The following is a 23,621-nucleotide window of genomic DNA, read 5'->3' on the forward strand; positions in this document are numbered from 1 at the left end:
GTAAAGACACAGGGAAGAGAGAAGTTGGGCAAGGCTCATAGCTAGCTCTAACCAAACCCGAGCACAGAAGTTGTGTTTATAGCAGTTTGCGATGTGTATTCCCCATGTCAGGTACTGTGCTGGGAGCAATGCTCCAGTTTACAGTCATATCGTGGAAATTACTTTCTTATCTATGGTAGCATATCCACCCCACAGCTTTACCAGACATATTGAGTGGTCTGTGAAGTGGGTCTGGCTAATGGTCTTTGTTTCTCCACATAACAGAAACTGAAGGGAGGAGAACTTCCCATGAGGACTCAGAGGTGAAAGATCTAGGGCAGAGCCACTGCTACTCATCTTCCCCCCTGCAAATTCTCTGCTCTTTCTAAGTGCAGAGAAGAGGCTGTTGCTATAGAAACCAGTGGGGAAAATGTACATTATATCACGTTTTATATATTTTTCCAAGGAGACCCTTTATTCTGAGCCTGCCACCATGCAATTTTACAGAAACAATAATGCTAATAAAACCCCCAAGAGTGGTAATGATTTAAAATTAAATCAAATAATCACCACTTACTTCAAAAACACCTCTGCCTATAACCTTCTACCCTAGCCAAGACACTGGGACAGGGCTAGCAAGGCAGCCCACAATATGGTACATGACAGGAGGGTAAAGCTAAAGCAGCAAAAAGTGTGATGAGAGGTGTGGGCTGGGTCCTACACAGCGGTCAGTGGTGGTTAACATTTGAGGAAGTACAAAAAACTAAATAAAATGTCTTCAGTTTTGACTTGTGTGTAGAGAAGGATGAAATAAAGGTGAAAGGTACATTTTATAGCATACACTCTAGCCTGTCTTTTCTATTCTTTATCCACCCAACCTCCTATTCCCATCTTACCTTTGTGAGCCCCCTTCTGAAGCTCTTTTCTCTTCTGCTGCCCTTTTAAAAATTATCCCACCATTTCCTACTTGCCTTTGTGATAATAACAAGCCCTTCAGCCTCCCAGACAATCAGACCTATTGCACCCTGGGGTCTCAAGGAGACAATGCTCTTTGTGAGGCTGCACCATGAAAGCCTCTCTCTAGCATCAGGCTGGCCTGGTGGCAGCAGTCCTCCTGGGGATCCTTCAGAACAGAAGCCTAATTTAGTCCTCTGGATGTCAAAACAGGCTTTTGCTCTGCCCTTCCCACCCTCAATTTATTTTTTACTTAATTCACCATGACCACCATTTCCTTCCTGATTTGTACTGACCCTGTGGCTTAATTAGATTTTTGTTATTATTTATAGTAGCTCCTATAATGTGTTGACTTGTAATTTCTTCAGGACAAGGACTTTCTTGCTGTGTAGAGCAATGCACAAAATAGATTTCAGCCCTGTCTTGTCCCACGGCTGTGACTGATCCTCAGTCAGGTATATGTCCCTGCTCCTTGTCCTGAAAGTAAGTACGTGAAGAACATCAGTGAGGCTTTGTATTACTAATGCTAGGTTTTATATACTGCAGTGTAGGACAAGGTAGCTATTGGAATAAAGCAACTTAATTATGCTAGGTAAGACCAAATAAGGGTACACCTGCTCGCAGCATCTTTGCCGGATGGATCCCTTCCTCCAGACTTGCCCTTAGTCCTGTGCATTTTCATGACTTCTTGGGTTACAGTAAGTTCTGTGCAGGTCCCTTGAATCCCAAGGGGGAAAAAAAAAAGTTGTTTCTCTTTCCATTGCCTCCAAGGCCTGGCTGTAGGTCTGCTCTTTGCTCCTTTCAGGGTCTTGCAGTTTCTGCACACACATAATTGAGTTTCCCATGAACCCCTTCCCTGCTCTGTCTTACAGTCAGACACATTCAGCGGTCAGCAGGGAAGAAACAATTCCCCTTTCCTCTTCCTGCCTTACCTTATACCCCCTGTGCAGACAGGTAGCCTTGCTCTCTGTTTTCCCGTCCCAGCCCTTTTCACAGAACGTAATGGCTGCTAACTGTGAATAAACAACTGATACATATACTGTCTGGTTTAGGGGCTGTAAGCACTTCTAGAAACCCCAATAATATATGAATATTAATAGAATTACTCTAATGATATAATAAAAGCAAAAAAATAAATGTCCTCAGGAGCATGATAATCTAACTTCAAAAGCAATTACCATCAGTAACAAAATGCAGAGAGAAGACTAGGATTAGTTTAATAAGATTACTTGCTTATTGTCATTTGTTTCTGTGGGTGACTGTAATGCTGCTTCATCTTCATTCCCGGACAGTTTCTCAGATGCTTCTCACCCTGAGCATTGGCAGGCCAAGCTGGACTGTGAAGCTGGGGCTCACTGGCCTTCCCATGGGATCCAGCATATCTCTGTGAGCACCTGCTCCTTGGTCTCCCACTACCCCTACTCTTGTGCCCTTGTTGTCACTGCAATGTTTTTCCATGCCCTGTGGCTTCATATCCGTGGTGGAAAAGGCAGGAATGGGAGGACACGGAAGGGTGAGGAAAGCTGATGTCTTTGTGGAGATGGAAGGACAGTAGGGAAAATAATTGTAAGGTCAGTGTTGTAAGACAAAGGCAGAGACTTGATGATTAGGAAGGTTCTTTAAAAATTCAGCTTTATCCAGCAGGCCGGGGAGAGCGGACGTAGGGTCAGTAAGGCAGCACATGGTCTATAGTGCAAAGAGTTCTCTTTTAGCTTCCTGAAGCCCCTTAACCCAACCAATGGCCAGTGCTCATACCTTTCTCACTCAACCCTCCCCATGTCGCTGTGGCATGTGAGTCCCAGGGCTTGATGACTGGTACATTCAGTAGTCGTGCACTTTGGTGGAGAGTATAGAGAGGTGGGTGTGGGCTCAGGGGGACCAAGACTCATCCATGGTAGGATGGAGAAACTGCTGAGAGCAACAGTGATGTCTCTGCAGAGATCACGTTAGATTGCACCAGGGATCAGCATGCCAGCTCTGTGCATGAAGGACAGAGTTGTCTTGTGTTGGAGGCAGCATGGGAAAGAGTAACTGTCTGCTTCTGCTTGTGCGGATAGCTGTATATATAAATTAATGTTCAGATAGATAGATAGATAGATAGATAAAAATATGTAGATATAGACACAGTTCTGCTCCAAACAGACAAATGTGTAGCCCCTGGTGTCTGGAGAACATAAAAGGCTCTTCCAGAACTTACTGGAGATCTCATCAGGGCTCTCAACCCACAACTCACATGCCTAGCTGTAGCTGCACAACAAAAAAAATAGAACCTTCCTCATTATTTTTGGAGAAAGTAAAAAGAACCAGGACACAGCTAATAAATAAAACAGGTTTAATCATAAACCGTCTACATATTTATAGATAGGGAGGGGGACGTGGTCTGAAAGGTGCTGCTCTGGCAACAGGAATAAAAGAACAGTGTATTTTACCAGTCAATATACAGTACCAATGAAGGGTGGAGCTGATAAATGAATATGGGATTTTGAGGCCCGGAGGCTAATTTTTACAGACAACCATCATTCTTGGTTTCCTGTCAAATTATAGCATGAACTAGCTCACAGCTCTGCCCGGGACACAGCAAGGCAGATACAGCCAAGAACAGAATTTGAGGGTGAGGGAGTGACAAGATACCTGAAAGTCATTTTGAGGTATATATAATATATATACTTTACTGTCGTGTACAGTCTTGGGGCCATGCTTTGCCCACAGTTATGTGTGCACACATCTCATTCAAGTCAGCGAGAGTGGCAAGCTCACATCTGAGAGAATATATTGGGCTTTGAGGGCATACAGGAACATGTTGAACAACAAAGCCAGAAGCAGAACAGGGAGAGACCTGAAGACAAGGAAGCCTGGACTGGGCTAAGAAAGGTAAGAAGTGAATAGACAGCCCCAGATTAATCTGGCCAGCCAGTTCAGCCCTGTTCGGACAGCCAGCACAAGGCTTCTGTTCTGAAGGACTTCTGCAGTGCAAAGGTTTCCATCAAGGCAACCTTTATCAGACAACAGGGAAAACCATGAACAAAATGACTAGAGGCATGTTAACAGAAGAAATGTGATGGAGCTGGCCCTACAACCGTTCAGTTCTTAATTTTGAAGGAAAACCCAGTCCTGCCTCTGAAGTGGTCTAAGCCTACACGTGAATCTGGTCAGTCTTGGCTGATACAGGCAGAGGAAGGAACCATTGCTCTGGTGGCCAGCAAGGCAAAGGGTGGCATTTGTACTATGGTATTCAGAGTCGGTGTGGCTACTTTGAGAAACAATATCACACCAGGCTTGCAAAGCAGTCAAATGTATTGGCTTTTTGCAGAACAATTTCACTTTCAATCAATGTACATATTACATAGGTTTACAGATGAAAAACACCTTTCACTGCTAGAAAGTAGACACTGTTTTGATATCAAACGAACACACTTGCCGTCTGATTTTGCTAAGAACCCACCCCCACACAATAAAAAAAACCAAATCCCAAATAAAATCTATAATACAAAACAACATTCATGTCAATGTCAAATGATAAGTGTCCCAGCAAATATAAAATCAAGTTCTTCTTAACGCAGGTCCCCTCAGAAGCGAGTTAGTCATGCGTCTGTATATAGAGTCCACTCCCAATCTGGGAAACCTCAGTTGAGACTGCTGCCCTTTGAAATGCAAGTCCCATTTTTTTAAAGGAGTGCTCCACACATGCATGCACACAGACACGCAGACACACACACACACACACACGTAACCTCCTCTCTCTTAGCAAGAGCTGCATGCTGCGTAACTGTTAATGCCTTCTGTGCATTTTGACCTACTTTGTAAGGATGAGGTTGAAATGTCTTTACTTCTCAGGTCTATATTCTTTAAACAAAAAGGGGAATGAAGAGGGACTACATTACAAAGACAGAGAAATGCACTCATATCAGGCATGATTTTTCCCAGTCATTTACGAGGACAATGTTATTTACATTTGTGACTCAGCAGAATCTGCAGGAAGAGTTATCCTTTCTCCATGTTGGGTTTTCTCGATGAACCCCATGAACCCATTCTGTGCTTCCACAGACCATTTTTCTTTAAGGCACTGCATGTGGATGATGACTTCAGACAGGAGTGCAAGCCCCCTTCACTGGATCGTGCATTTCTCCCGCTCCCTAGACTGACCTTCCCTAAGAACTTTCGATTTGATATACTTCAGGTCACTGTTGACGCTTGGCCGGCGAGCAAAGGGAGAGATCATGCCGTAGGCATCCATGTCCTTGACTCGGCGCATCCGGAAGGATTTCTGTTGGAAAGTGTCACCGTACTGGATGGAGATTTTCCTGTGGAGGGAAGGGCTCATCTCATGAGGTAGCTTGGCCATGCTGAAGAGGACATAGAACATCTCATCCACATTGGTGTTCTTCTTGGCTGAAACTTCGAAATAAGCGCAGTTTTCGTCACTGGAGACAAGGTTCTCGCCTTCATCTGAGCGTACCTTGCGGAAGACTTCACTGTGGTCATTTTTGTTGCCGCAGATCACCATGGGGAGGTCAGCTGATTCCTTGGTCTTGTTCTTCAGGCAGGATTTGACCTCAAGGATCTGTTTCTGGAGCCTCTTGACCTCATCAAAGGATTCTCTGTTGTCCAGGCTGAATACCAGGATAAAAACATCCCCTGCAATTAAAAAAAGATACTGTAAGAGCTTGTTGGCTGAAGCCTGTGTCAGAGGAGCTAATTTTAAAAAAGCAATAGGTTTATTTGCCATCTCCTCCCCATATTTTTTGTTTGGTCCTTTTGAATCTATTCACTCAGCTGTACTTTAATTCCAGTTCTTTTAATTCAACTCCCCACACCTTTCTGTAATGCTATGGAAAAGACTTTTGGCTATGATGTTATTTCAGTCATATCCGATTTTGTTCCTAGGTTGCACTGGACTTGCAAGTTATTGTCCATTTTACTCTCTTTTGTAAACATATTTCTATCTCAGCTCTGCTGCATTGCTTTTCTTTTTTCTTCCTTTCATTCATATCTCTTTGTAAAACACAGCCTGTTCTGACACCAGGAAGAGTGGAGAGTAGTAGCCGCTCAGCCTTGGCCTTTTGATTACACAATACACAAAGAAACACCTGAACAGAAGATTTACAGCTAGTCAGACCCACATGCCTAAGTTAGGAATGAGAGGTTTCCCAGTGTGCAGTGCTCTTCTGTCATTTCATTTGCTTAAGAGAAACAGACCATGGAAAAAAAGAAATACATAAATGACACAGATCCCCTGGCATTTCCTTTTGACATTTCCTGACTTACAATTCCTTTTGCAAATGTAAAATAATGCAAATCATTGCCTGTTGAATGACATTCATGTGGAACATGCTAAGAGAGCTTTCAGGGACAAAAGCTCACATCCACATGCCAGAAACTGGCCTTAGGACCTCACTGAACGTGGACGCTAGCCTGGTCAGACGTGAACGTCATGTTTCACTGGCTAGCTAGAGGGGTAGGTAGCAAATCCAGAAAGCAGGTTTGTTGTGAGCTGTGGCTGAATATATCTCCACTGTCATTTTCAAAATTAAAGAATACTTCTTAGCTCACAACAGGAAGTGCTTGACAATGAAAATGCACAAAGCGAGCCCACCATTTTCCTTTTTTTGCCTTTAACACATTTGATTAACCATAGACCAAGGAGAAAGGGTAAAAGTAGAGCTATCCTTTTACTGGAATATCAAATCAAGGGAATCAGGCTGGAAATTTTAGGAAAAAAAAATCTTTGATATTTTCTTGGTTAGAATTCCTTTCCTGTCCATTTTACATTTGTTTTTCACTCCTTGTGTCTTGTACTGACATGCTTATTTTGTCCTTTGTTGCTCTTTATGCCCATGATATCTTATTCAGCCATTTATTTGTGACTGCAATAAAAAATATGGAGCAGGAGGGGAAGGTAGGAGGGAAACAAACTAGGGTGAAACCTCAATTTTGAACCTTCACCCAGTGGACTTCTCCTCTGTGGTCAATGCACTCCCTATAGTGCCTGGAGCATCCTGGCCGGGAAATATCTCTCTAGAGAAGTGCATCTTACAACAAAATCAATCAGTCCCCTTAGCTACCTCCCAAGAAACGGTCATCTCCAGGCTACAGTTTTCAAGTTAATGTCTATCCTTATAATCCTTCACCCACTGTTCCCCATCTGCAAACTTCCCCCCACTTTCTCACCTGTCAGGATGGAAAGCCTCCTCATAGCAGGGAAAGGGTGATTCCCAGAGGTGTCCAGGATATCCAGCTGATACATGTCTCCCCGGATATTGTAGACCTTGCGATGAAAATCCTCAATGGTGGGAGTGTACTGGTCCTCAAACCGACCATTGAGAAAGCGTGAGACAATGGAGCTTTTCCCCACCCTGGAGGCTCCCAGCACTACCATGCGGTACGAGTTCTTGGCTGGCACGTTCAGGGTGCAGTTTCCACCGGACATGGTCTTCATCATTGCTTTGTCCTGAAAGAGGAAATAACAGAGTTGAAGGAAAGACCAGAAACTAAAAGGAAGATGGAGTAGGGCAGCTCCTTATCACAAGCTTGTCAAAGAGTGCTCTGGAGCACAGTCCTGGTTAGTAGATCAATGGTCCGTACAGAAGTCTTTTCATTGGAAATGCTTAATTTTTTCAGTCTAATTTCCAGGGAGTGGTTTTGGTTTTTTTTTTGTTGTGTTTTTTCTTTTCAAGTCATATAAAAATGAAGGCATTTACACTGAAAATAGCATGGTTTTGAACTGTAATTTGCTATTTCATTTCACTTAAACATTAAGGGCTAATTTTATCAGCTGTGCTTCAACTTAGACACCAGGATCCTTCCCACCATTTGCGTCACTTAGACACTACCAGATTTTTCAGTAGACCTTGGTTCTCATTTAGATACATAAACACAGAGGTCAGATTTCCCAATATACTGCATCCACTGCAGCTGCCATTAGAAGCTAGACCTCCACTAGAAGCCTAGATCACTTTGTTTGGTTGCCTAAATAGGAGCTGCGCATAATACTCATCTTCTGAGAGCAACCAAAAGTCGGACAGAAACAAAAATCATGCTTGACATCAGTGGAAGCTAGATATCTCAGTAACTTTAAACAGCTGGTCCCATACAACCGTCATTGCTGATGCAGGGAGTTTGAGCTACAAAATAACACTGGCCAATGATAAATTCATAGATCTGTGCCTTTAGTGACCTTTTAGAAACCAGATTTTAATCTTGCTGTTTGGACTGGTGGTGTGGGAACTCCCTGTCAACAAACTATCAGCATTGCAGCGGGATGGCTGGCAATGGATGGAACTGCAGAAACGTAGATTTCATAGGACTTTCAGTCTTTATACATACACAGCTGTTGTGAGTGTCACAGTCTTCACGGGTGCTAAGTACAAGCAGGAGAAAAGATGAAGGACAGCCATCTTAAATAGCTATTAGACAAGATCTCCAACCCCTGACAACTAAAATGAGTCTCAAGACCTTGGAGATCGCATTTTGACGTAGCACTCAGATGCAGAAAACTTTGATGAAAAAAAAAAAGAGGGTTGCTCAGGCATTTTTCATGTACCAGTTCAAATGAATTGTGTGCTGAAAGGAAAAATATAACCCCTGTGTGGGGAAAGGTAACCATTAAAGCAAAGGAGGCACATTTTTGACAGAGTTTATTTTAGTTACTAGGATCTTATTAAAGAATAATCAAGTTCCCACTGTGGCGTTTATTTAACTTAGGTGTTGTTTATTTAGTATTACAATGCGAGTACTTTATGTACACTGGAAGACCATTTCTGGGTCAAGATCTGGATTCCTATCTTTCCCTCGAGTGAATTTTGTCTCCCAAGCTTTTATGTAGCTGACACTTATCTCAGTCAAAAGCTTAAAATCTTTTACTTTGTTTAACATGTGCTAAGCACCAAAGCAGCAGTGAAGATACAGTCACTGCTAAATAAAGAAGTCTCTGGAATTCTGATCCAGCATCATTACAAGCGCTGTGCTATAGCCCAAGGCAACCGCAAAATGCTATTATTTATTAGTATTGCTATAATTTGCTGCACGCCAACAGCACATTCAGCCCTATCTAAAGCACAGAAGAAAATGCAATGCTTTTCTCAGAGTAGCTTACACCCTGAATTATAGTCAGCGGGCAGGACAGCATAATATTAGAGCCAGACAGTAATGTCAGAACATAACTTTGAACGGACACACGCATGCAGAGTTATGGTACTGTTAGAATTGCTGTGGTGGAATGACGGCAAGGAGCGCACCTGGTATTTGGAATGGACTCTGTGTTTTATTTAGAACAGGACCCATCTCCAACACTGCAGAAACACCAAATGCAATCTCTGAAACAACACTGCCATGTACCCTGGCTCAGCCCTTTCCTACATAGCCAGTCAATACTGTCTTGCATCCATGGGCAGACAAATGGTGACAGAGCTGCTTTGGGATGCTTCCTTTCACCCTCTCGGGCTTTATTTAGCTGACAGAGAAAAGCAGGGAGATAGATTTTGTGAGAAAAACTACAAACTTCTCTACAGCCCAGGTTCAGTATTTAGAAATGAGTCAGCTCTTCAGACTGGGATGGACCATTGGAGCTGCATGAGGGCAAGTGGACTGTGTTGGTTCATACCTGCTGAAGATGAGTTTCGTACACCTTGGTGCAGCAGCACCTGGAAGTGAGCACAGTTATGCTTTTTAAGCAAATGCCTTGTATGTCCTGTACAGAATGTGCACGCTGGGGGACCTGATCCTGGTCAGCAGCTTTACAAGCTTTACAAGCCAAAATCCTGCAAATGACACTGCTGACTGACAGGTAACCAGCGAGCTGCTGGTGATTAGAGAAACTCCTGTTACACAGCAAAGGAGGTGGACTGTGTCACTGCAGCTGCTTGGAGGGTTATTTTTGCACTTTTAGTGCACTTCTGTCCTCCACCTTGAAATGCATTCCACTGCTTTGGACCTCAGTTAATGCCACTATATACTGAACAGCTTGGAGAAGGAATTGCTGCCACAGCTACCCGCAGATGGGGAGAGTAAGGCACAGGGAAGCTGTCTGACCACCCAAGGTCAAACAAATGGGAAGCGTGAATGCATTCTGGGAATCCTACCTTTCAACCTCCTTCTCCTTCCCACCTTTCCTCACCCTTGCATCTCTGGTCATTAAACCACACTGCCTCCCACCCCATCAAAGGCAGAATCCTATGTGCGGACACATGCTTATTTCAGGAGACTTTGCCCCAAAGATGTAGATGTGCTGAAGGGGAAAAAGGGGTGTGAGGACACGCAGATTTTAGTGTATTAAATAGTCACTTTATGAAGTCCTTGTTCCACCTGTCAAGGCATTCAGTCAAGTGCTCTGGTGCTTTCCTGACTGCATTTCATTTCACATGAAGTCAAAAGATGCTTTTCAGCACTTTGACTCATGGGGTTGCTACTCATCTCATCACCTCTGCTGCAAATCTGACTCAGAGTGTGCCGTTGAACTGGGAGTTTATGTTTGTGTTTTGTGCTCTCTCTTCTTATCCCCCCACTCCAGTTTTTCTCCAGTTCAATACAATCTGTCTTATTTCCTCCTCAGAAAAAGAATGAAGCTTCAGCCTTCACACTCAGGGGTGGGAGAGAGCACAGGGACTCATACATTGAAAAAGATTAAAGGCAGAAGAAAGGAAACAGAAAGAGACCACATGTTCATGTACTAAATAAAGCAAAATCAATCAGAAGAGAGTGAGGAGACAAACAACCTCCAGCTGGCTTTAATCTACATCTTTTCCTTCCAGTTTATTAAATGCTTAAGCATAGATTAATTCCCAGTGGTACCTTCTGCTTTATGCACTGGCTTGATGCTAGAAACTTTACATTAGTATTTTATATTGGTACAGCACTGGGATTTAAAAATGCCTTAGAAATGTAGGTAATGAGTATTATCTGCACTTAATAAAGGGAAAAGCTCATATGCCCAGAGAAAGCTGAAACAGCTGTCCAAAACCAACACTGAACCCCATTTCTTTGGACTCCCTGTGTCATCTTCTACCTGCTAACCACCCCTGATTGTTTCATAGGCAGACAGCGGAGTGAATGACAATGCACCTGCTTTTGCATGCTCTGAAGAGCCCTTGTCTGAATTCCAGTGAGGTGCTGACAGATTTGATCCTGAGCATCTGGGGAGAGATATCGAAGGAAGACATTCTTCATTCAACCTGCCTACAGCTTTTACACCTTAGTTTTCCGTCCGTCCGTCGGGGGTATGCTCCCTACCACTCCCTATCCATGAACAGACTTCTGAACTACCTCTCTTGCACTCCACAGTCTTCAGCTCTGTTTGCCATCCCAATGTAATTCACTGCATCGAGCTAAAAAGGACATAGACAGAAGCAAACTATGCCATGCATAACAGACCTGTCACTTGTTAGTCACTGCTAGTAACCCTGTAATTTTCATGCACACCACAATCACTCCTGTGGGATGGTTGTTTCCTACTTTCATCCCAAGCTCTATGCTACTTTCTTACCTCTCTTTCCTTGGAGGAGCAGTCCTGGGTCTTGGTGCAGTCTGATGAAGCTGATAATTTTAATCAGAGACGGCTGCTGCTGTAAAGGGTTGTTGTTCTGCGGATCCCACGTTGCTTGCTCTGGGCTCAGTTCTTCACCAGTATTTCCTGGGAACTTAGCAGGATTGGGAAGGACCGCAGGGCTCCAGAGGGCGTTCCCCCATGGATGGTAAGTACCGGATCAGGCGACCGACATGGGCTAAAGAAGGGTCTCCGAACCAGTGATAGCTTTTCCCTTTGGTGAGATGAACTCTTCTTCTCACAGCCTCAGTTGGAGAGAAGGAGAGGCAGAGTCTCTCCCACTCCCACGGGCTTTCCTTCCAAGCTTCGTAGGCTCTGCTGGTGGGAAGGGGTCTCTGGAGCAACACCTAGTCGTGCAGGGTCCTGGGTGCATCCAGCTGGCCCACCCTGCCTCTGCACCGCCTCAGACCCTATGGGGAAAAATCAGTGGGCGCATGGAAGTTGTCTGTGGTGAACCTATGCTTCCCAAGGTCTTGCCTGGCACCCCCCCCCCCCCACGAGCTTCTTTTCTTCTGGTCTGAGATTTGCTTTAAAATATTCTCTTTCTAGGACAGAAAGGGCTTTTCTTTACATTTGCCAATTAAGTCTTTCTTCTTCCCTCCCTGCCTTTCTCCCTCTCGCTCTCACAACTACTGGCAAATTGCAGATTTTCCTTCTGTAGGACTCACAGATAATTGGCTCAACTCCTCCCTTGAAGTCAGTGTCAGACACAGGGGAAGGAGGGGTGCTGAGGGGGTGGGATTTTGTGCCTATTGAAAAAAATCTTTTCTTTTTTCCTCTAAACAGAAAGTTCATATGCATTGCAGACTGCATGTTCCCTGTCTTTCCACCAGAGACCTCTATGTATGCATGTGTGGGGAATGAGTTAGCGTATGTGTACAAGAGACACAGAGACTTCACTTACTTTTCAAGCTGTAAATTCATAAGCTGTTTCTAAAGGCTCTATACTTCTGTGCTGATCTTTTCTGCTAGACAGAAGCAGACTGACTCATTTCCCAAGTAGGGGCTTTCTGTCCATAATTCCTGTAATTCTTTTGCCGTATGGAATACTTTCTCCTGTTCCCTCAACCTCGAAGATGTTACGTGAGGATTGCTGGTTGGTTTGATTAAGAAATAAGAATAATGTGTAACTGCTGTTCTTTTAGGAACATTTAAATAAATGAGAAACTAAACTAGAGCTGGGTAATAAAAATGTAAAAAAAGGTCAAACAAACTGCAAGTGTGGGGGACCAAGGGTCAGAAAAAGAAGACAAACAAAGAAAAATTAAGGTGAATTCAAGGAGCTTGTTCAAGCCCAAATGAAAAATCATGTTTGCAGTTTATTTCACTTTTTTTTCTCCTTTTTGAGCTGAAGTAATAGTTTAGATCTACAAGTCTATTTTAAGAGATGTCAAAAAGATTGATTTTGAAAGATTTGAAATGAAGTATTTCAGCATTTCCCACTTAAAACTCCTAATTGGAAGGGGAAAAAAAAAAGGAAGAAAAACACTTTGAGATTTTCAAGATATTTTGACAATAAGAAAATGGAAGGGAGTCATGATCTCCCAAATCCGAATATAGTTTCAGGTCTCCCACAGTTCTCTCTCTTTTTCTTTGAGCAGATTTACTCTTCGCTGAACACAAAGATTCCTCCAACTACCTCGTCTGTTTCATCTCCAGACCCCCCCCAACAATTCTGGCAGCTTTTGAGGAATTCCTGAGATGCTTTGCTTTTTCTCCTCCTTCTCCTCCGAGCTCAGGGAGGTTTCTGTTGTCACTCTCAGAATAATGCTTCCCTCCTTCTCCCCTGCTCCCGGCACTGCACAGCGGCCCTCAGCAGACGTTGAGTAGGGTACCGCGGCTGTTGCAGGCACATGGTCTGACGTGTCTGTACGTCCCCCTGTGCCGACAGGCTTTGAAGACCACAACCCATGCTATGGGATGGGTCCTGCTGTAACCCTCTGCAAGAGGCAGCAGCTCCCACTAAGGTCAGGACAGAGCAGGAGGTGGATTTGGGGCTCCCAGGCTAACACAAAGCTAAACCATCATTGATCAAATTTGGGAGGCAGCAGCTCCTGCAGACAGCTTTAGATTTGGGAAGGAAGGGCACGGCTTGGCACAGCACCACTGAAACACTGCGGTAGTAGTGAACTGGTCATGACCTGAACTGAGTAAGAGTAAAGAGTAAACTTTTTAGACCACAGTACCAGGACTCCTTTGTCAGCTCCTGAGCCTTTTCTTTTTGGCAAAAAGTAGAGGGGTATTTCTATGGCTCAAATAAGTTTTTGAAATAAGATAAGATGCTTTCCATTCCTAAGTCATTGGTTCACATCAAACCTGGACCAAAAGCTGCCATCTTTGGTGTCTTGTCAGCTGTGTAGCTTAGATCCAAACAGAGCGACCAGCCTCCTGGTATCATTTCCATGGGAAGAACTGCTGCAAAAATAAAGTCAAGTCCTGTAGTGTTACAAAGAATAAACTCCTTTTTCATTCCTATAGCTCACATGTTGAGTGTATGAGTTCTCTGCCAAAAAAGAGAGAAGTGTAGTCATCATGGAGACCTTCTCATCAGCCTGGAATCTCAGCCTACTCAAACTCTTTTGTAAACCAAACGCAAACTCTTGCCTAGCTGGCTTCTCCCAGCCCAAACTCCCACTCAGCTGTCTCCTCCAGCATTTAAAGTAGCCAATCGAGTCCTCAAATTATATCAAAATAAAATAGAAATATACTTGACTAGACACCTCTTTATTTGATCTCTTCACAAACAGCTAGTAAAATAATAAATTACTTCTGAAGTAAGCCTTTGAAAGATAATTGCTAACTATGAGCCTTCAGAGGCTTGAGAGGTGTAGCTGTAGCTTTTTAGGTTGGGGTTTTATTTTCCTCTTTTTTTTCCGGTGTGCTCCTAGTTCAGCAGTTGACAAAAAGCCAGTCTTTCATGCCTTCCTTCAGGGCTCAGGACACCAGAGCTCAAAAAAAATCCCTGCTTTTTCAAAGATGTCCTGAGGGGCTCTGGTAGAGAACTCATGTTATATCTGCCCCCATCTGAGAAGCAGGGGTGGCAGCACATCTTTGCTTTTAGGGTTATAAAGGGAATAAGTGGATCAGAAAAAGTCACTGCCCAAACAAGAGAAAAAGTTCCCAGTCTCAGCAGTTTCCTCTGGTTAGTCAGACACCATCAGCCTTTCTTAGAGCTTACAGATATTTACCAATTTAAAAGCCAGGCTTACGATGAATTACTCTCTGGAGGCATTTCTCCCTCCTACTCCTCCAGTCTATAAAGAAAGCCTAAATGAGGTTTTTATCTGGCTAAGGCCATCGCAGAGGATGACAGGCTGTGGCTGCAGAGAACCACCAGCACTACGAAGGGCTGTGCCTGCCTCGCTGGGTGACACTGGCTGTGGCTTGTGCTGCAGTCCTCGAGTCTGGGTGTCCAGTGTGAGAGACAAGAGAAACAGAACGTGTGGCAGATGAGTTATATCAGCTGAACAATATGGTTTATAAAGGACTAACTGAAAGCAAATGACCGCGTTGACGCAGAGGCTCATCAGCACATACAGCTCTTTGATGCTGGCAAGCGGGTCCTGCCGGCTCATCCGTGGGGCTGCCTCGGCTGCGGAAGGTGCTGCAGATGTTGCAGATGTGGTTGGTGGACAAGACAGCTGTGCTTATTTTGGCTCTGCCTAGACTGTGGCTGAGCAGAGAGGGAGGACTTGAGAGGCCAAGTTGAGGGAAGGGGAAGAGAAATGTTGCAGGGAGAGGCTGGGTAGAAAGAAATTCCCCAAAGGAATGGGGAAAGGCAAGGGGAAAATAACTACTGATGTGTGTTGCACTAACCACCTGGTTCCAAGTGGTGAAGACCTAAAGTGAAGTGACTTCTCTATGGTGGGACACAACTACTCCTCAGACCCCTCAGAGGAGCTTCCTCCTCGCTGAAGAAGCGGAGGCAGCACACACGCCGACCATGCCGGCACCAGGATCTGGAGCAATGTGGGCTCGTGGGGCAGAATTGTCACCATCATGAGTAATTTATACCTTCTGCAGCTCCGGGTGCTGGCTACGGCTGGAGATGGAGACTGTTGTGATGGGCTGATGCAGCAGGACCAATCTGTTTCTCTCCACCTTAAGGCAAATGACAGAAGTCACAATCACAAGCCGTTCATCTCTGGTCAGAATTAGTTCAAGACAAAAGATGTTCCAAGGCTTTTGTCTCCTCTTCAAAAGCAAATGCAACAGAGATTAAATATTTAAACCAGCTTTTCTCTCCCTTTTCCCATTCATTTTCACTCCCCTCATTATTCAGTAAAGCAGGCTCATTTTTCCACCCCCTCACCTTCCCTCCCTCCCTCCCACATTCAATTCTCCTGCTTGGTGCCCTTCCCTTCAAGCAATGCTGAAAAGTTGGTGTTCAGGAGTCAGTAAACTGCAGGTACCAAGTCATATTCTGAACAGCAAGTAGATGACCAGCCACAAGTATTACTGCCCCTGCATTACCTGTACCCCCTGGGGTATTTAAACTCAGTGAAGGGCTCGCCAGGGGTGTTACAGTGACTGGGAAAATAAGTAATGATCATCAGTTATGAGTGAAAACAGTAATACTTGGGAGAATACAGCTGGAGAAGACATACATTTGAGAAAGTGGTGGTCTGACTTATATTCTTGGGCCTGCCACAGAATTTGTGTATGACTGTAATTTCTCAGCATCCCAGGGTATAAAATGGGTTAATAATATTTACTGAGTTCTCTGCAAAATGGAAAAGCATTGCTTTGCTGTGAAAAACATCCAAGTCACCTCTTATTTGCTGCATTTGCTGTGAATCATTTCTTAATTACATTTTAATGAAATATTTTTGAGAAAAGACTGCATTTCTAGTCCCTCTCCTTTCCTTTTGCCACTGAGACGGCAAGTCCAGATTTCATCCCCAGACACACATACACCCTTTCATTTTCATTCCACTGTTGAAACTTTTTAAAGATTTCCCCATCTTTGAAAAATTGCTAAGAAGCAAATTAAAGCTTAAAAAAACCCCCATTATTCAGAAAAACTTCAGGGTAGAACATGGGGGAAAAAAAAACCCCAAAGTGTACAATTAATTTCTTTACCCTCAGCAAATACCAAGGGGGGGCTGGTTTATAGTCTCCCAGGCCCTGATGGAGGAAAAGCCACCCCCACCACATCCATCCGCGTAGCCTATGATCCTGCCGGAGCGGAGGGAGAAGTCATGCACTCACCTGACAGTGACTACAGGGTGCTGTGTCAGCCTTTCAGGAAGGAGTGGGAGCAGGTACACATCACGTCTTTCGGTCTCTCTTCGGCATCCCATTCCCCTAACTGCTCCGGAGCCCTGTGTCCAGACAGATAACTCCACACCTGGGAAGGAGCCAACGCCAACGCCATTCAGCCCTGCTGAATGATGCTGGTAGGAAGGGGTTCATTCAAAAGGCCCCCAAAGCTCTCCTCTGGCTGGCACCGTCCCAGCGCTTCCAAAAGACAGAGAGGGAAGTGATCCCTTTTGGGCCATTTCTAGAGCTGTGTCCCCACTGCTGTTACTTGGCTCCCCAAGATATGTCCTTACTTGTCCTCTTTTACCATCCGTTCTGACCCCATTACCAGGGCTGATGATTGTCTCTGGAATACTGTTACCTGCGATGGGAATATGAACGACTAAGGAGAGCAGAGGAGAAGGAGGAGTTAGGAGAAGACAAGGAGGACTGGGCAGGAGACCCCATAAGTCTTCACAGAAAAATCTCTGATCAAAAGCACAGTGAAGGCTCACTAGATACAGCTGAAAAAAAAGACAAAACAAATGGCATAGGAGCAAGAGGAGATGCATGAAAAATGCATGAAATGGAGACTGACAAGCCAGAGGTCTCTGCAGCACACATGATGCTGCCTATGACCAGCTATTCTATTTTGGTCTCCATTAAGAAGTAGCAGTTACAAGTCTGGGCCTGGCCACTATATGTGGGATCAGCTGGGTCCATATAAACACTCCCATTCAGAAGCCTTGCGATCTGTCAAGTGCAAAAAATTGCTTCTCTAAGGATCTGGTTTCTCAGATTCATTCGTACTCCACCAACACCTTCCATCTATACCTGTGCCTCCAGAAAACAGGAGAAAATTCACCTGTAAAACCTGATGATCTTTACAGGTACATCTTTCTAGCACAATTCTGCCAACACCGTTGTCCATGCCTGGGAGACAGACTTCTCTAAATCCACTGCTGCTCCCTGAAGCCATGCGGGTGTACTGCGCAACCTCGAGCTGATCGCTCGGACGATTCCCTTGGTTGTCCTCCTGGAGCCAAAGCCCGAGCACCGAAGGTGTCTTGTACTAAGTGATCTCCTTGGGTTGCCACCCTGAAGCTTCGTGGTGGCTCGGGCTCTCCATCTGCATGATTCTGCGCAGGTTTTGTTTGGCACTTGGTTTCACTGTGGTTACTTACAAGAAGAACAACAGCGACGTGGTGATGATCAGTGTGAATTAGGGCACTGTGTCCTCACACTGGGTTAATTGTTTCTGTGCCCTCTTCTATCTAAAGGACCAGTCCTATGCTAGAACCTGGGCAATTACAGCACTTGTTCTTTTTTTACTGTTCCTTTCATTATAATAAGAAAGTTTTGGGGACTGAAAAATGCCTCATTCCTTTGATCTGAGAGATATCATACAACTTTATTTATAATCAAAGGAAGCCAGTGAATGGGAATCATTCTAGAGGGAAGAACAGGTGAGAATGACAGATTGTTCTTTTATATTTCTTTTTGTTCTTGTTCTGTTTCTGCCTCTCAGAGGACTGCAATCACATACTCAAGATCCAAAGTGAAATCCATTATAATAATAATACTGGTAATACTATGTACTCTTAGTGTAACTTTTTTGCTAATATCTCCACACATTCTGCAAATATCTAGGAAGCTAGGCTCAGTCCCTCCTGTGGAGGAGGAACATAAATATTTTAGCAGTTTACAAATAGAAAAACTGAATGTGCATACAGGTTTTAAGCCGTTGCTCCCAGGTGACTCAGGGTGAGCATCTCCAGACATGAGCTCCCTCTGCCAACACTCCAAACTAACTGAAAACTGAGCAGCCATCACTAATGAGCGGTTGAGCATGAGTTAATTGGTCCTGTTGAGAGATTATATAGCTGTTGGCCAGTTCAGAGCATGAGCAGATGAGTTGTACCTGTCTGCAGAGGGCCATGCAAATAAAAGCCTTGAGGCTGCAGGACTGGAAATAGAGTCCTCATCTCCTCGTCCCCAGTCCCAGGCATCAGCTGTATGGCCAGGAGCTAACACAGCACACAGAGACGTGTATATAACAAACGCTCGCTGCAGAGTACCGAAACCTTCCAGGGAAGTATAGTTAATGGACATGTCGATAACCTCAGCTGCGCCCTTGAAAGGAACCAGAGCACAAAACTGCTTTGGCCCAGTTTTTAAGAGGCAGTGTTGCCTGCTACAATCGCTCCACAAATACACGTCAGGTCCTCAAAATCATGAAACAGACTTAAAAATGGCAAGATTAAAACCAACTACGTAAAAGGAAAGAAGCCCTCAGGGTGCTGCAGGGTTAGGTTTTTCTCTGCAGCAGAAATGACTAGCACCTTATTTTTTAACTAAAAAATCAGAGCTCAGACTAAAGCTTCTGTATTTGCGCATATTTACTGACAGGGGCCAAATTTGAATGGTTCCCTGTAGTTAATGTGAAATTGGAGAATTTTCCTGAACCAGCCTGGTTCCTCTGCCCACAAATCTCTCTGATGATCTGGAATCGGGAACATTCAGAATTTTTCAGTGACAGCTACAAGCAGTTCTTGTTTGTATGGAGCCAGCAGTGATGCTGCCTGCTTCCTTAGGGGCAAGATTTCAGGGCTGCGGAGATCCACCCTGAGCCTCTGCCCCGATGCCCTGCCAAGCAGAAGCAGTAGGGCAACATCAGCCTTTCCTTGCTGCAAGCCTGTTTCCTCTGCTCAGGCTCCAGGCTGTGCTAGCCTGGCACCCAGTTTTAGCAATGCAAAAAGCTATTCTGACATGAAAACCTGTCAAAGTGGCTTTTACTCTGGTGTAAATCACTAAGCAAGCTGCTGAGTCAAAGGAAATAAAATGTAAGGCATTTTCATAGAATCATAGAATCATAGGATGGTTTGGGTTGAAAGGACATTAAAGACCACCTGGTTCCAGCCCCCCTGCCATGGGCAGGGACACCTTCCACTAGACCAGGCTGCTCAAAGCCCCATCCAACCTGGCCTTGAACACTGCCAGGGATGGGGCATCCACGGCTTCTCTGGGCAACCTCTGCCAGTGTCTCACCACCCTCACAGAAAAGAATTTTTTCCTAATATCTACTCTAAAGCTACCCTCTTTCAGTTTAAAGCCATTACCCCTTGTCCTATCTCCACATGCCCTTGTAAAAAGTCCCTCTCCAGCTTTCTTGTAGGGCCCATTTAGGTACTGGAAGGCTGCGATAAGGTCTCCCTGGAGCCTTCTCTTCTCCAGGCTGAACAACGCCAACTCTCTCAGCCTGTCTTCATAGGAGAGGTGCTCCAGCCCTCTCATCATCTTCAGGGCCCTCCTCTGGACTTGTTCCAACAGCTCCATGTCCTTCTTATGCTGGGGGCCCCAGACCTGAACGCAGTACTGCAGGTGGGGGCTCACGAGAGCCGAGTTTTCTACGCGTTTGTTCTGGCTGAAGGCTCAGAGGACGTGTACAGGAGTATAAATTTACCCATTACCTTCTCCATCACTCTGCACGCTCCCAGCTTCCCTCTGTCCAGAGAAGCTTGCTCCTCTTCAGATAATCTCACAACAATCCAATTAGCAAGAAAACTTTCCATCTTCAGCTCCGGATGAGACTACCAGATTATTAAAGGCTCCCGTTGGCTCTGACCTGCACTTTGCTTCAAAGCAGAGGGCAACTGCATCTATGAAATGAACAGAAGGGACAAATTTAATTACTGGCAAACTAACCCATCAGGATTTCCACTCCTGATAGCGCTGGGCTGTAGAGAAAAGGGTCTGTGGTTTATGTGGCAGGTCGAACAAAGAAAGGGAAGGGGATAACTGTAAGAATTTGTGCTGGAAATCACTGCTAATTAGGACAGGATGCAAAAACTCGGAGCTGCTTCATCTGCCAGGCTCTTCCACGTGGTACAGACCTAAGCCACACTGCATTTTTGTTCTGTCTTAAGGATCTGGCCCTTTTATCATACAGCCTAATTCTATATAGTGCCCTTCTTAAGGGAGGGAGTAGGGAAAAAGCATAAGGAGTTCAATTTTCTCCACTTTTGCACTTGAAGACAGTTTATGTAAGCACCCGGAAATAGCGATTCCTCCTTCTCAGTCTCTTTGAAAGGCACTTTACGCTATTTTAATGCTACAGAAAGGAAACCAGGCACGTAGATTCATGCCGCACTTGCGATTCCTTTGATGACTGACAGCACAGGCTTAGTGCTGCCAGTAAGGACTTGAAACCAAATTCAGCAGCAAAGGTAAAGCACTCGGGATAACGAAGCAGAAGTGGCGCAAACCGGTCGCTCCGGCGCAGTCCCTCCTCGGTGGCACGAGGGCCAGGGGTACACACGCCTCCCAAAGTCCTTCGTCCTGCTCCACTGATGGAAGCAAAGCCTTGGATCGTTCCGGGGTGGGCTCCCGCTCCTTCAGGCCCACGGCGTTGTTCAGACGGGGAGACGGATGGGAGGAATTAGGGACACAAGTTGGCATAGCAACCTCAGGCTCTGCGCTTTCAGGCTTATGCAACCACAAGCGGGTTGGGAAGGTGCGAAAGGGCAATTCCCTCCTCTCGCACACGCAAAGCCTCGTCAACCAACGCTTCGCATCCTTGGCAGTTAAGCAGAAATCAGCAATCTGCCAGAACTTTGTGCTTCCCGCAAAGCCTTGCCCTTGCCTTGCATTTCCTTTTGGAGGCTTCACAAGCTTTTGGGCAACAGCGGGAGCCTCCAAAGCACCCATCACCCCATCCATCACCCATCAGAGCATGCCCTGAGAAAGGTTAGTAGCTCAGTGTTTTTGCCCACCACCAGCAGCCAACCAAGGGTGCTTCGGGTACAGAGTGCACTGCTAAAAATAAGATGTATGACCCCCTGACTGCTATGCTGCAGCCCTTGGTGGCCCTCAGCACACCCAGCCTTACAAAACCCCGTGCTCCAGGCCTGGACCACAGAAATGCAATCCTGCAGCTCCCAGGACAAGACAAAGAGGGGGTATGATAGCTTTTTTGCTCTCATTGCCAATAGGAAGCATGTAGGTTTTAGGCATTAAGCATTTTCAGGTCAACAGCTAAGCAGCTCTTCTGTCCTGCCCCTACAAGCAAAGGGGGAAGGTGAAGAGAAGCCGGGGGTTTTGTTTGCAGAATGAATCTCCAAGAGGCTCTTCCAGCATGTAGCAGTTCATGGGGTTGATTGGAGATTTGCTTTCATCTTGGCTCATTGCATCCTCAGTTACGAGTTTTTTAGCCACCACTGGCAACTGTATCTATCATGCTAGACAAATTTTATTTGAGAATACTGAAAAGGGCAAATAGAGAATAAATCTGATGTCCTCACTCTATCTGAGCTAATGTAAACTCTTGCCAGCAGGAGAGCTTTAAAGTGGACAGATAGGCAGCTTGGTCAGAGGTGCAAAAGGGCACTGCACTGAGCTGAGCATATGGCTGCTCAATAACCAGTGCAAATCCTTGTGGTTTTATGGTAAATCTCCTAACAGCTGATGAGATTCAAGTCCTCCTGGATTTGAATCTGTGTGATGAGAGAAAAAAAAAATCAGTTTTATTTTTATTTTAAAGCAGGGAAAGAACACAAGGACAACAAACCAAAGTTTTCATGCGTGCAGAGCAAATTCAGTAAACATCATTTGAATTAACCCTACAGATTCAAAGGTTTGGAAGTAAAGGCAGGTTATTCCTATTTTCAGTCTGAAAATAAATATTAATAACTTGCAAACCAGTCTTATGATTCGGGAAGAGCTGACTCATGTTTCAAAATGCTTGGCAAGGCAGTATTGACATTGCTACAAATACCTTCGGTGTCCCATTAGCACCTAGTCGGGGGTGCTAGGACTTCCTACATAACCGCCACATAAGCAAAAAGCCTTGGCTGCCCAGATATTAGCATTTTGCTATCCCTCAGTGCCTTGGCCTGCCAAACATGCCCTACTATGTTTCTCAGCAAACCTGGCCAAGCTTCTTTAAGCATGGATCATCAGAGGGGGCGAGGAGCATTTTGCTGGGCAAAGCTTAGCCAGTTCACTACCTGCTCTGTGGCTGGACAGCTTTTTTCTTTACAGAAATCATCCCTAGCCAGGGTGCAGTTTTCCAGCACTGCAGACACTGAGCTGCAGGGCATTTGTTATACGGGTTGCTGGAGCAAAGTGAACGTGTACACATTCTTTTGGGGTACTTCCAGGCATTTCTCAACCCCTGGGCAGGAGGGAGCAGGGGAAGGTGACGGAGGGAGTTGGCAAGCTCATCCCAGCTCTTCTGAAGGTATGGATGTACTTGTGGAAAGGGAACAGGTACACAAGGTGCCTGGAATGTCCTTTAACACCTCTTCCAGTCCCCTGCCCCGACTCCTGTTTCCCAGCTATCCTGTGTGTGGCCCACAGGACTCATGAAAATGGATCTGCAACGGGAAGGGAGGGAGGGAGAGATGGCCACACTTGTGCCACCACCTCCAGAGGGGACCGCTGCTCCTGCTACATCCTTCCCAGAGCAAGCCCAGACTCGTTGGGCTCACGGTTAGGAAGGAGGTTATGGTCTGTTCACCAGCACCTGGGCAAGCTAATCCTTGCATGCAAGCCAGCCTGCTTGCAAGGTCCTCACATTTGGTGGCTTGGGTCTGTAAGCTTCCTTCAGGCTACCTTTTCGATCAACCCCACGTTATGACACTAAGATGAAAATTGCAGGTAACCATATGAATAAAATGTCACGTACTGCCACCTCACCTCTGGTTATTGCCGAAGGAAGCTAAGCAGATGTAAGACTGCAGCACGTCAGTCCCGACTCCATGAGATCACACAGTCTTAAATAGCCAAGAAATATGTTACAGCACGGTTTTTAACTCTTGCTTAAGCTAAAGGTTTTGCATTCCCTAACTGCCCCAGAGCTGCAGTGCAGAGAGGTCCTGGCATATCACCTGCATCTTGGTGTAGTGATGGA

The 23,621-nt window shown here is 45.2% G+C and overlaps 1 protein-coding gene across 1 annotated transcript; it reads right to left on the reverse strand.

Moving 5' to 3' along the window:
- Positions 1-3,289: 3,289 nt before the first annotated feature.
- RASD2 (RASD family member 2) lies at positions 3,290-12,120 on the reverse strand. The gene is made up of 3 exons (XM_075051221.1): positions 11,411-12,120; positions 7,102-7,381; positions 3,290-5,568 (listed from the first exon to the last, which is right to left on the reverse strand). Exons 2-3 carry the CDS (start codon positions 7,370-7,372, stop codon positions 5,039-5,041), a joined length of 801 nt encoding a protein of 266 aa, XP_074907322.1. The 5' UTR covers positions 7,373-7,381; positions 11,411-12,120; the 3' UTR covers positions 3,290-5,038.
- Positions 12,121-23,621: the final 11,501 nt, after the last annotated feature.

Source organism: Buteo buteo, chromosome 19 (assembly GCF_964188355.1).
Source record: "Buteo buteo chromosome 19, bButBut1.hap1.1, whole genome shotgun sequence".
Lineage (NCBI taxonomy): Eukaryota > Metazoa > Chordata > Aves > Accipitriformes > Accipitridae > Buteo > Buteo buteo.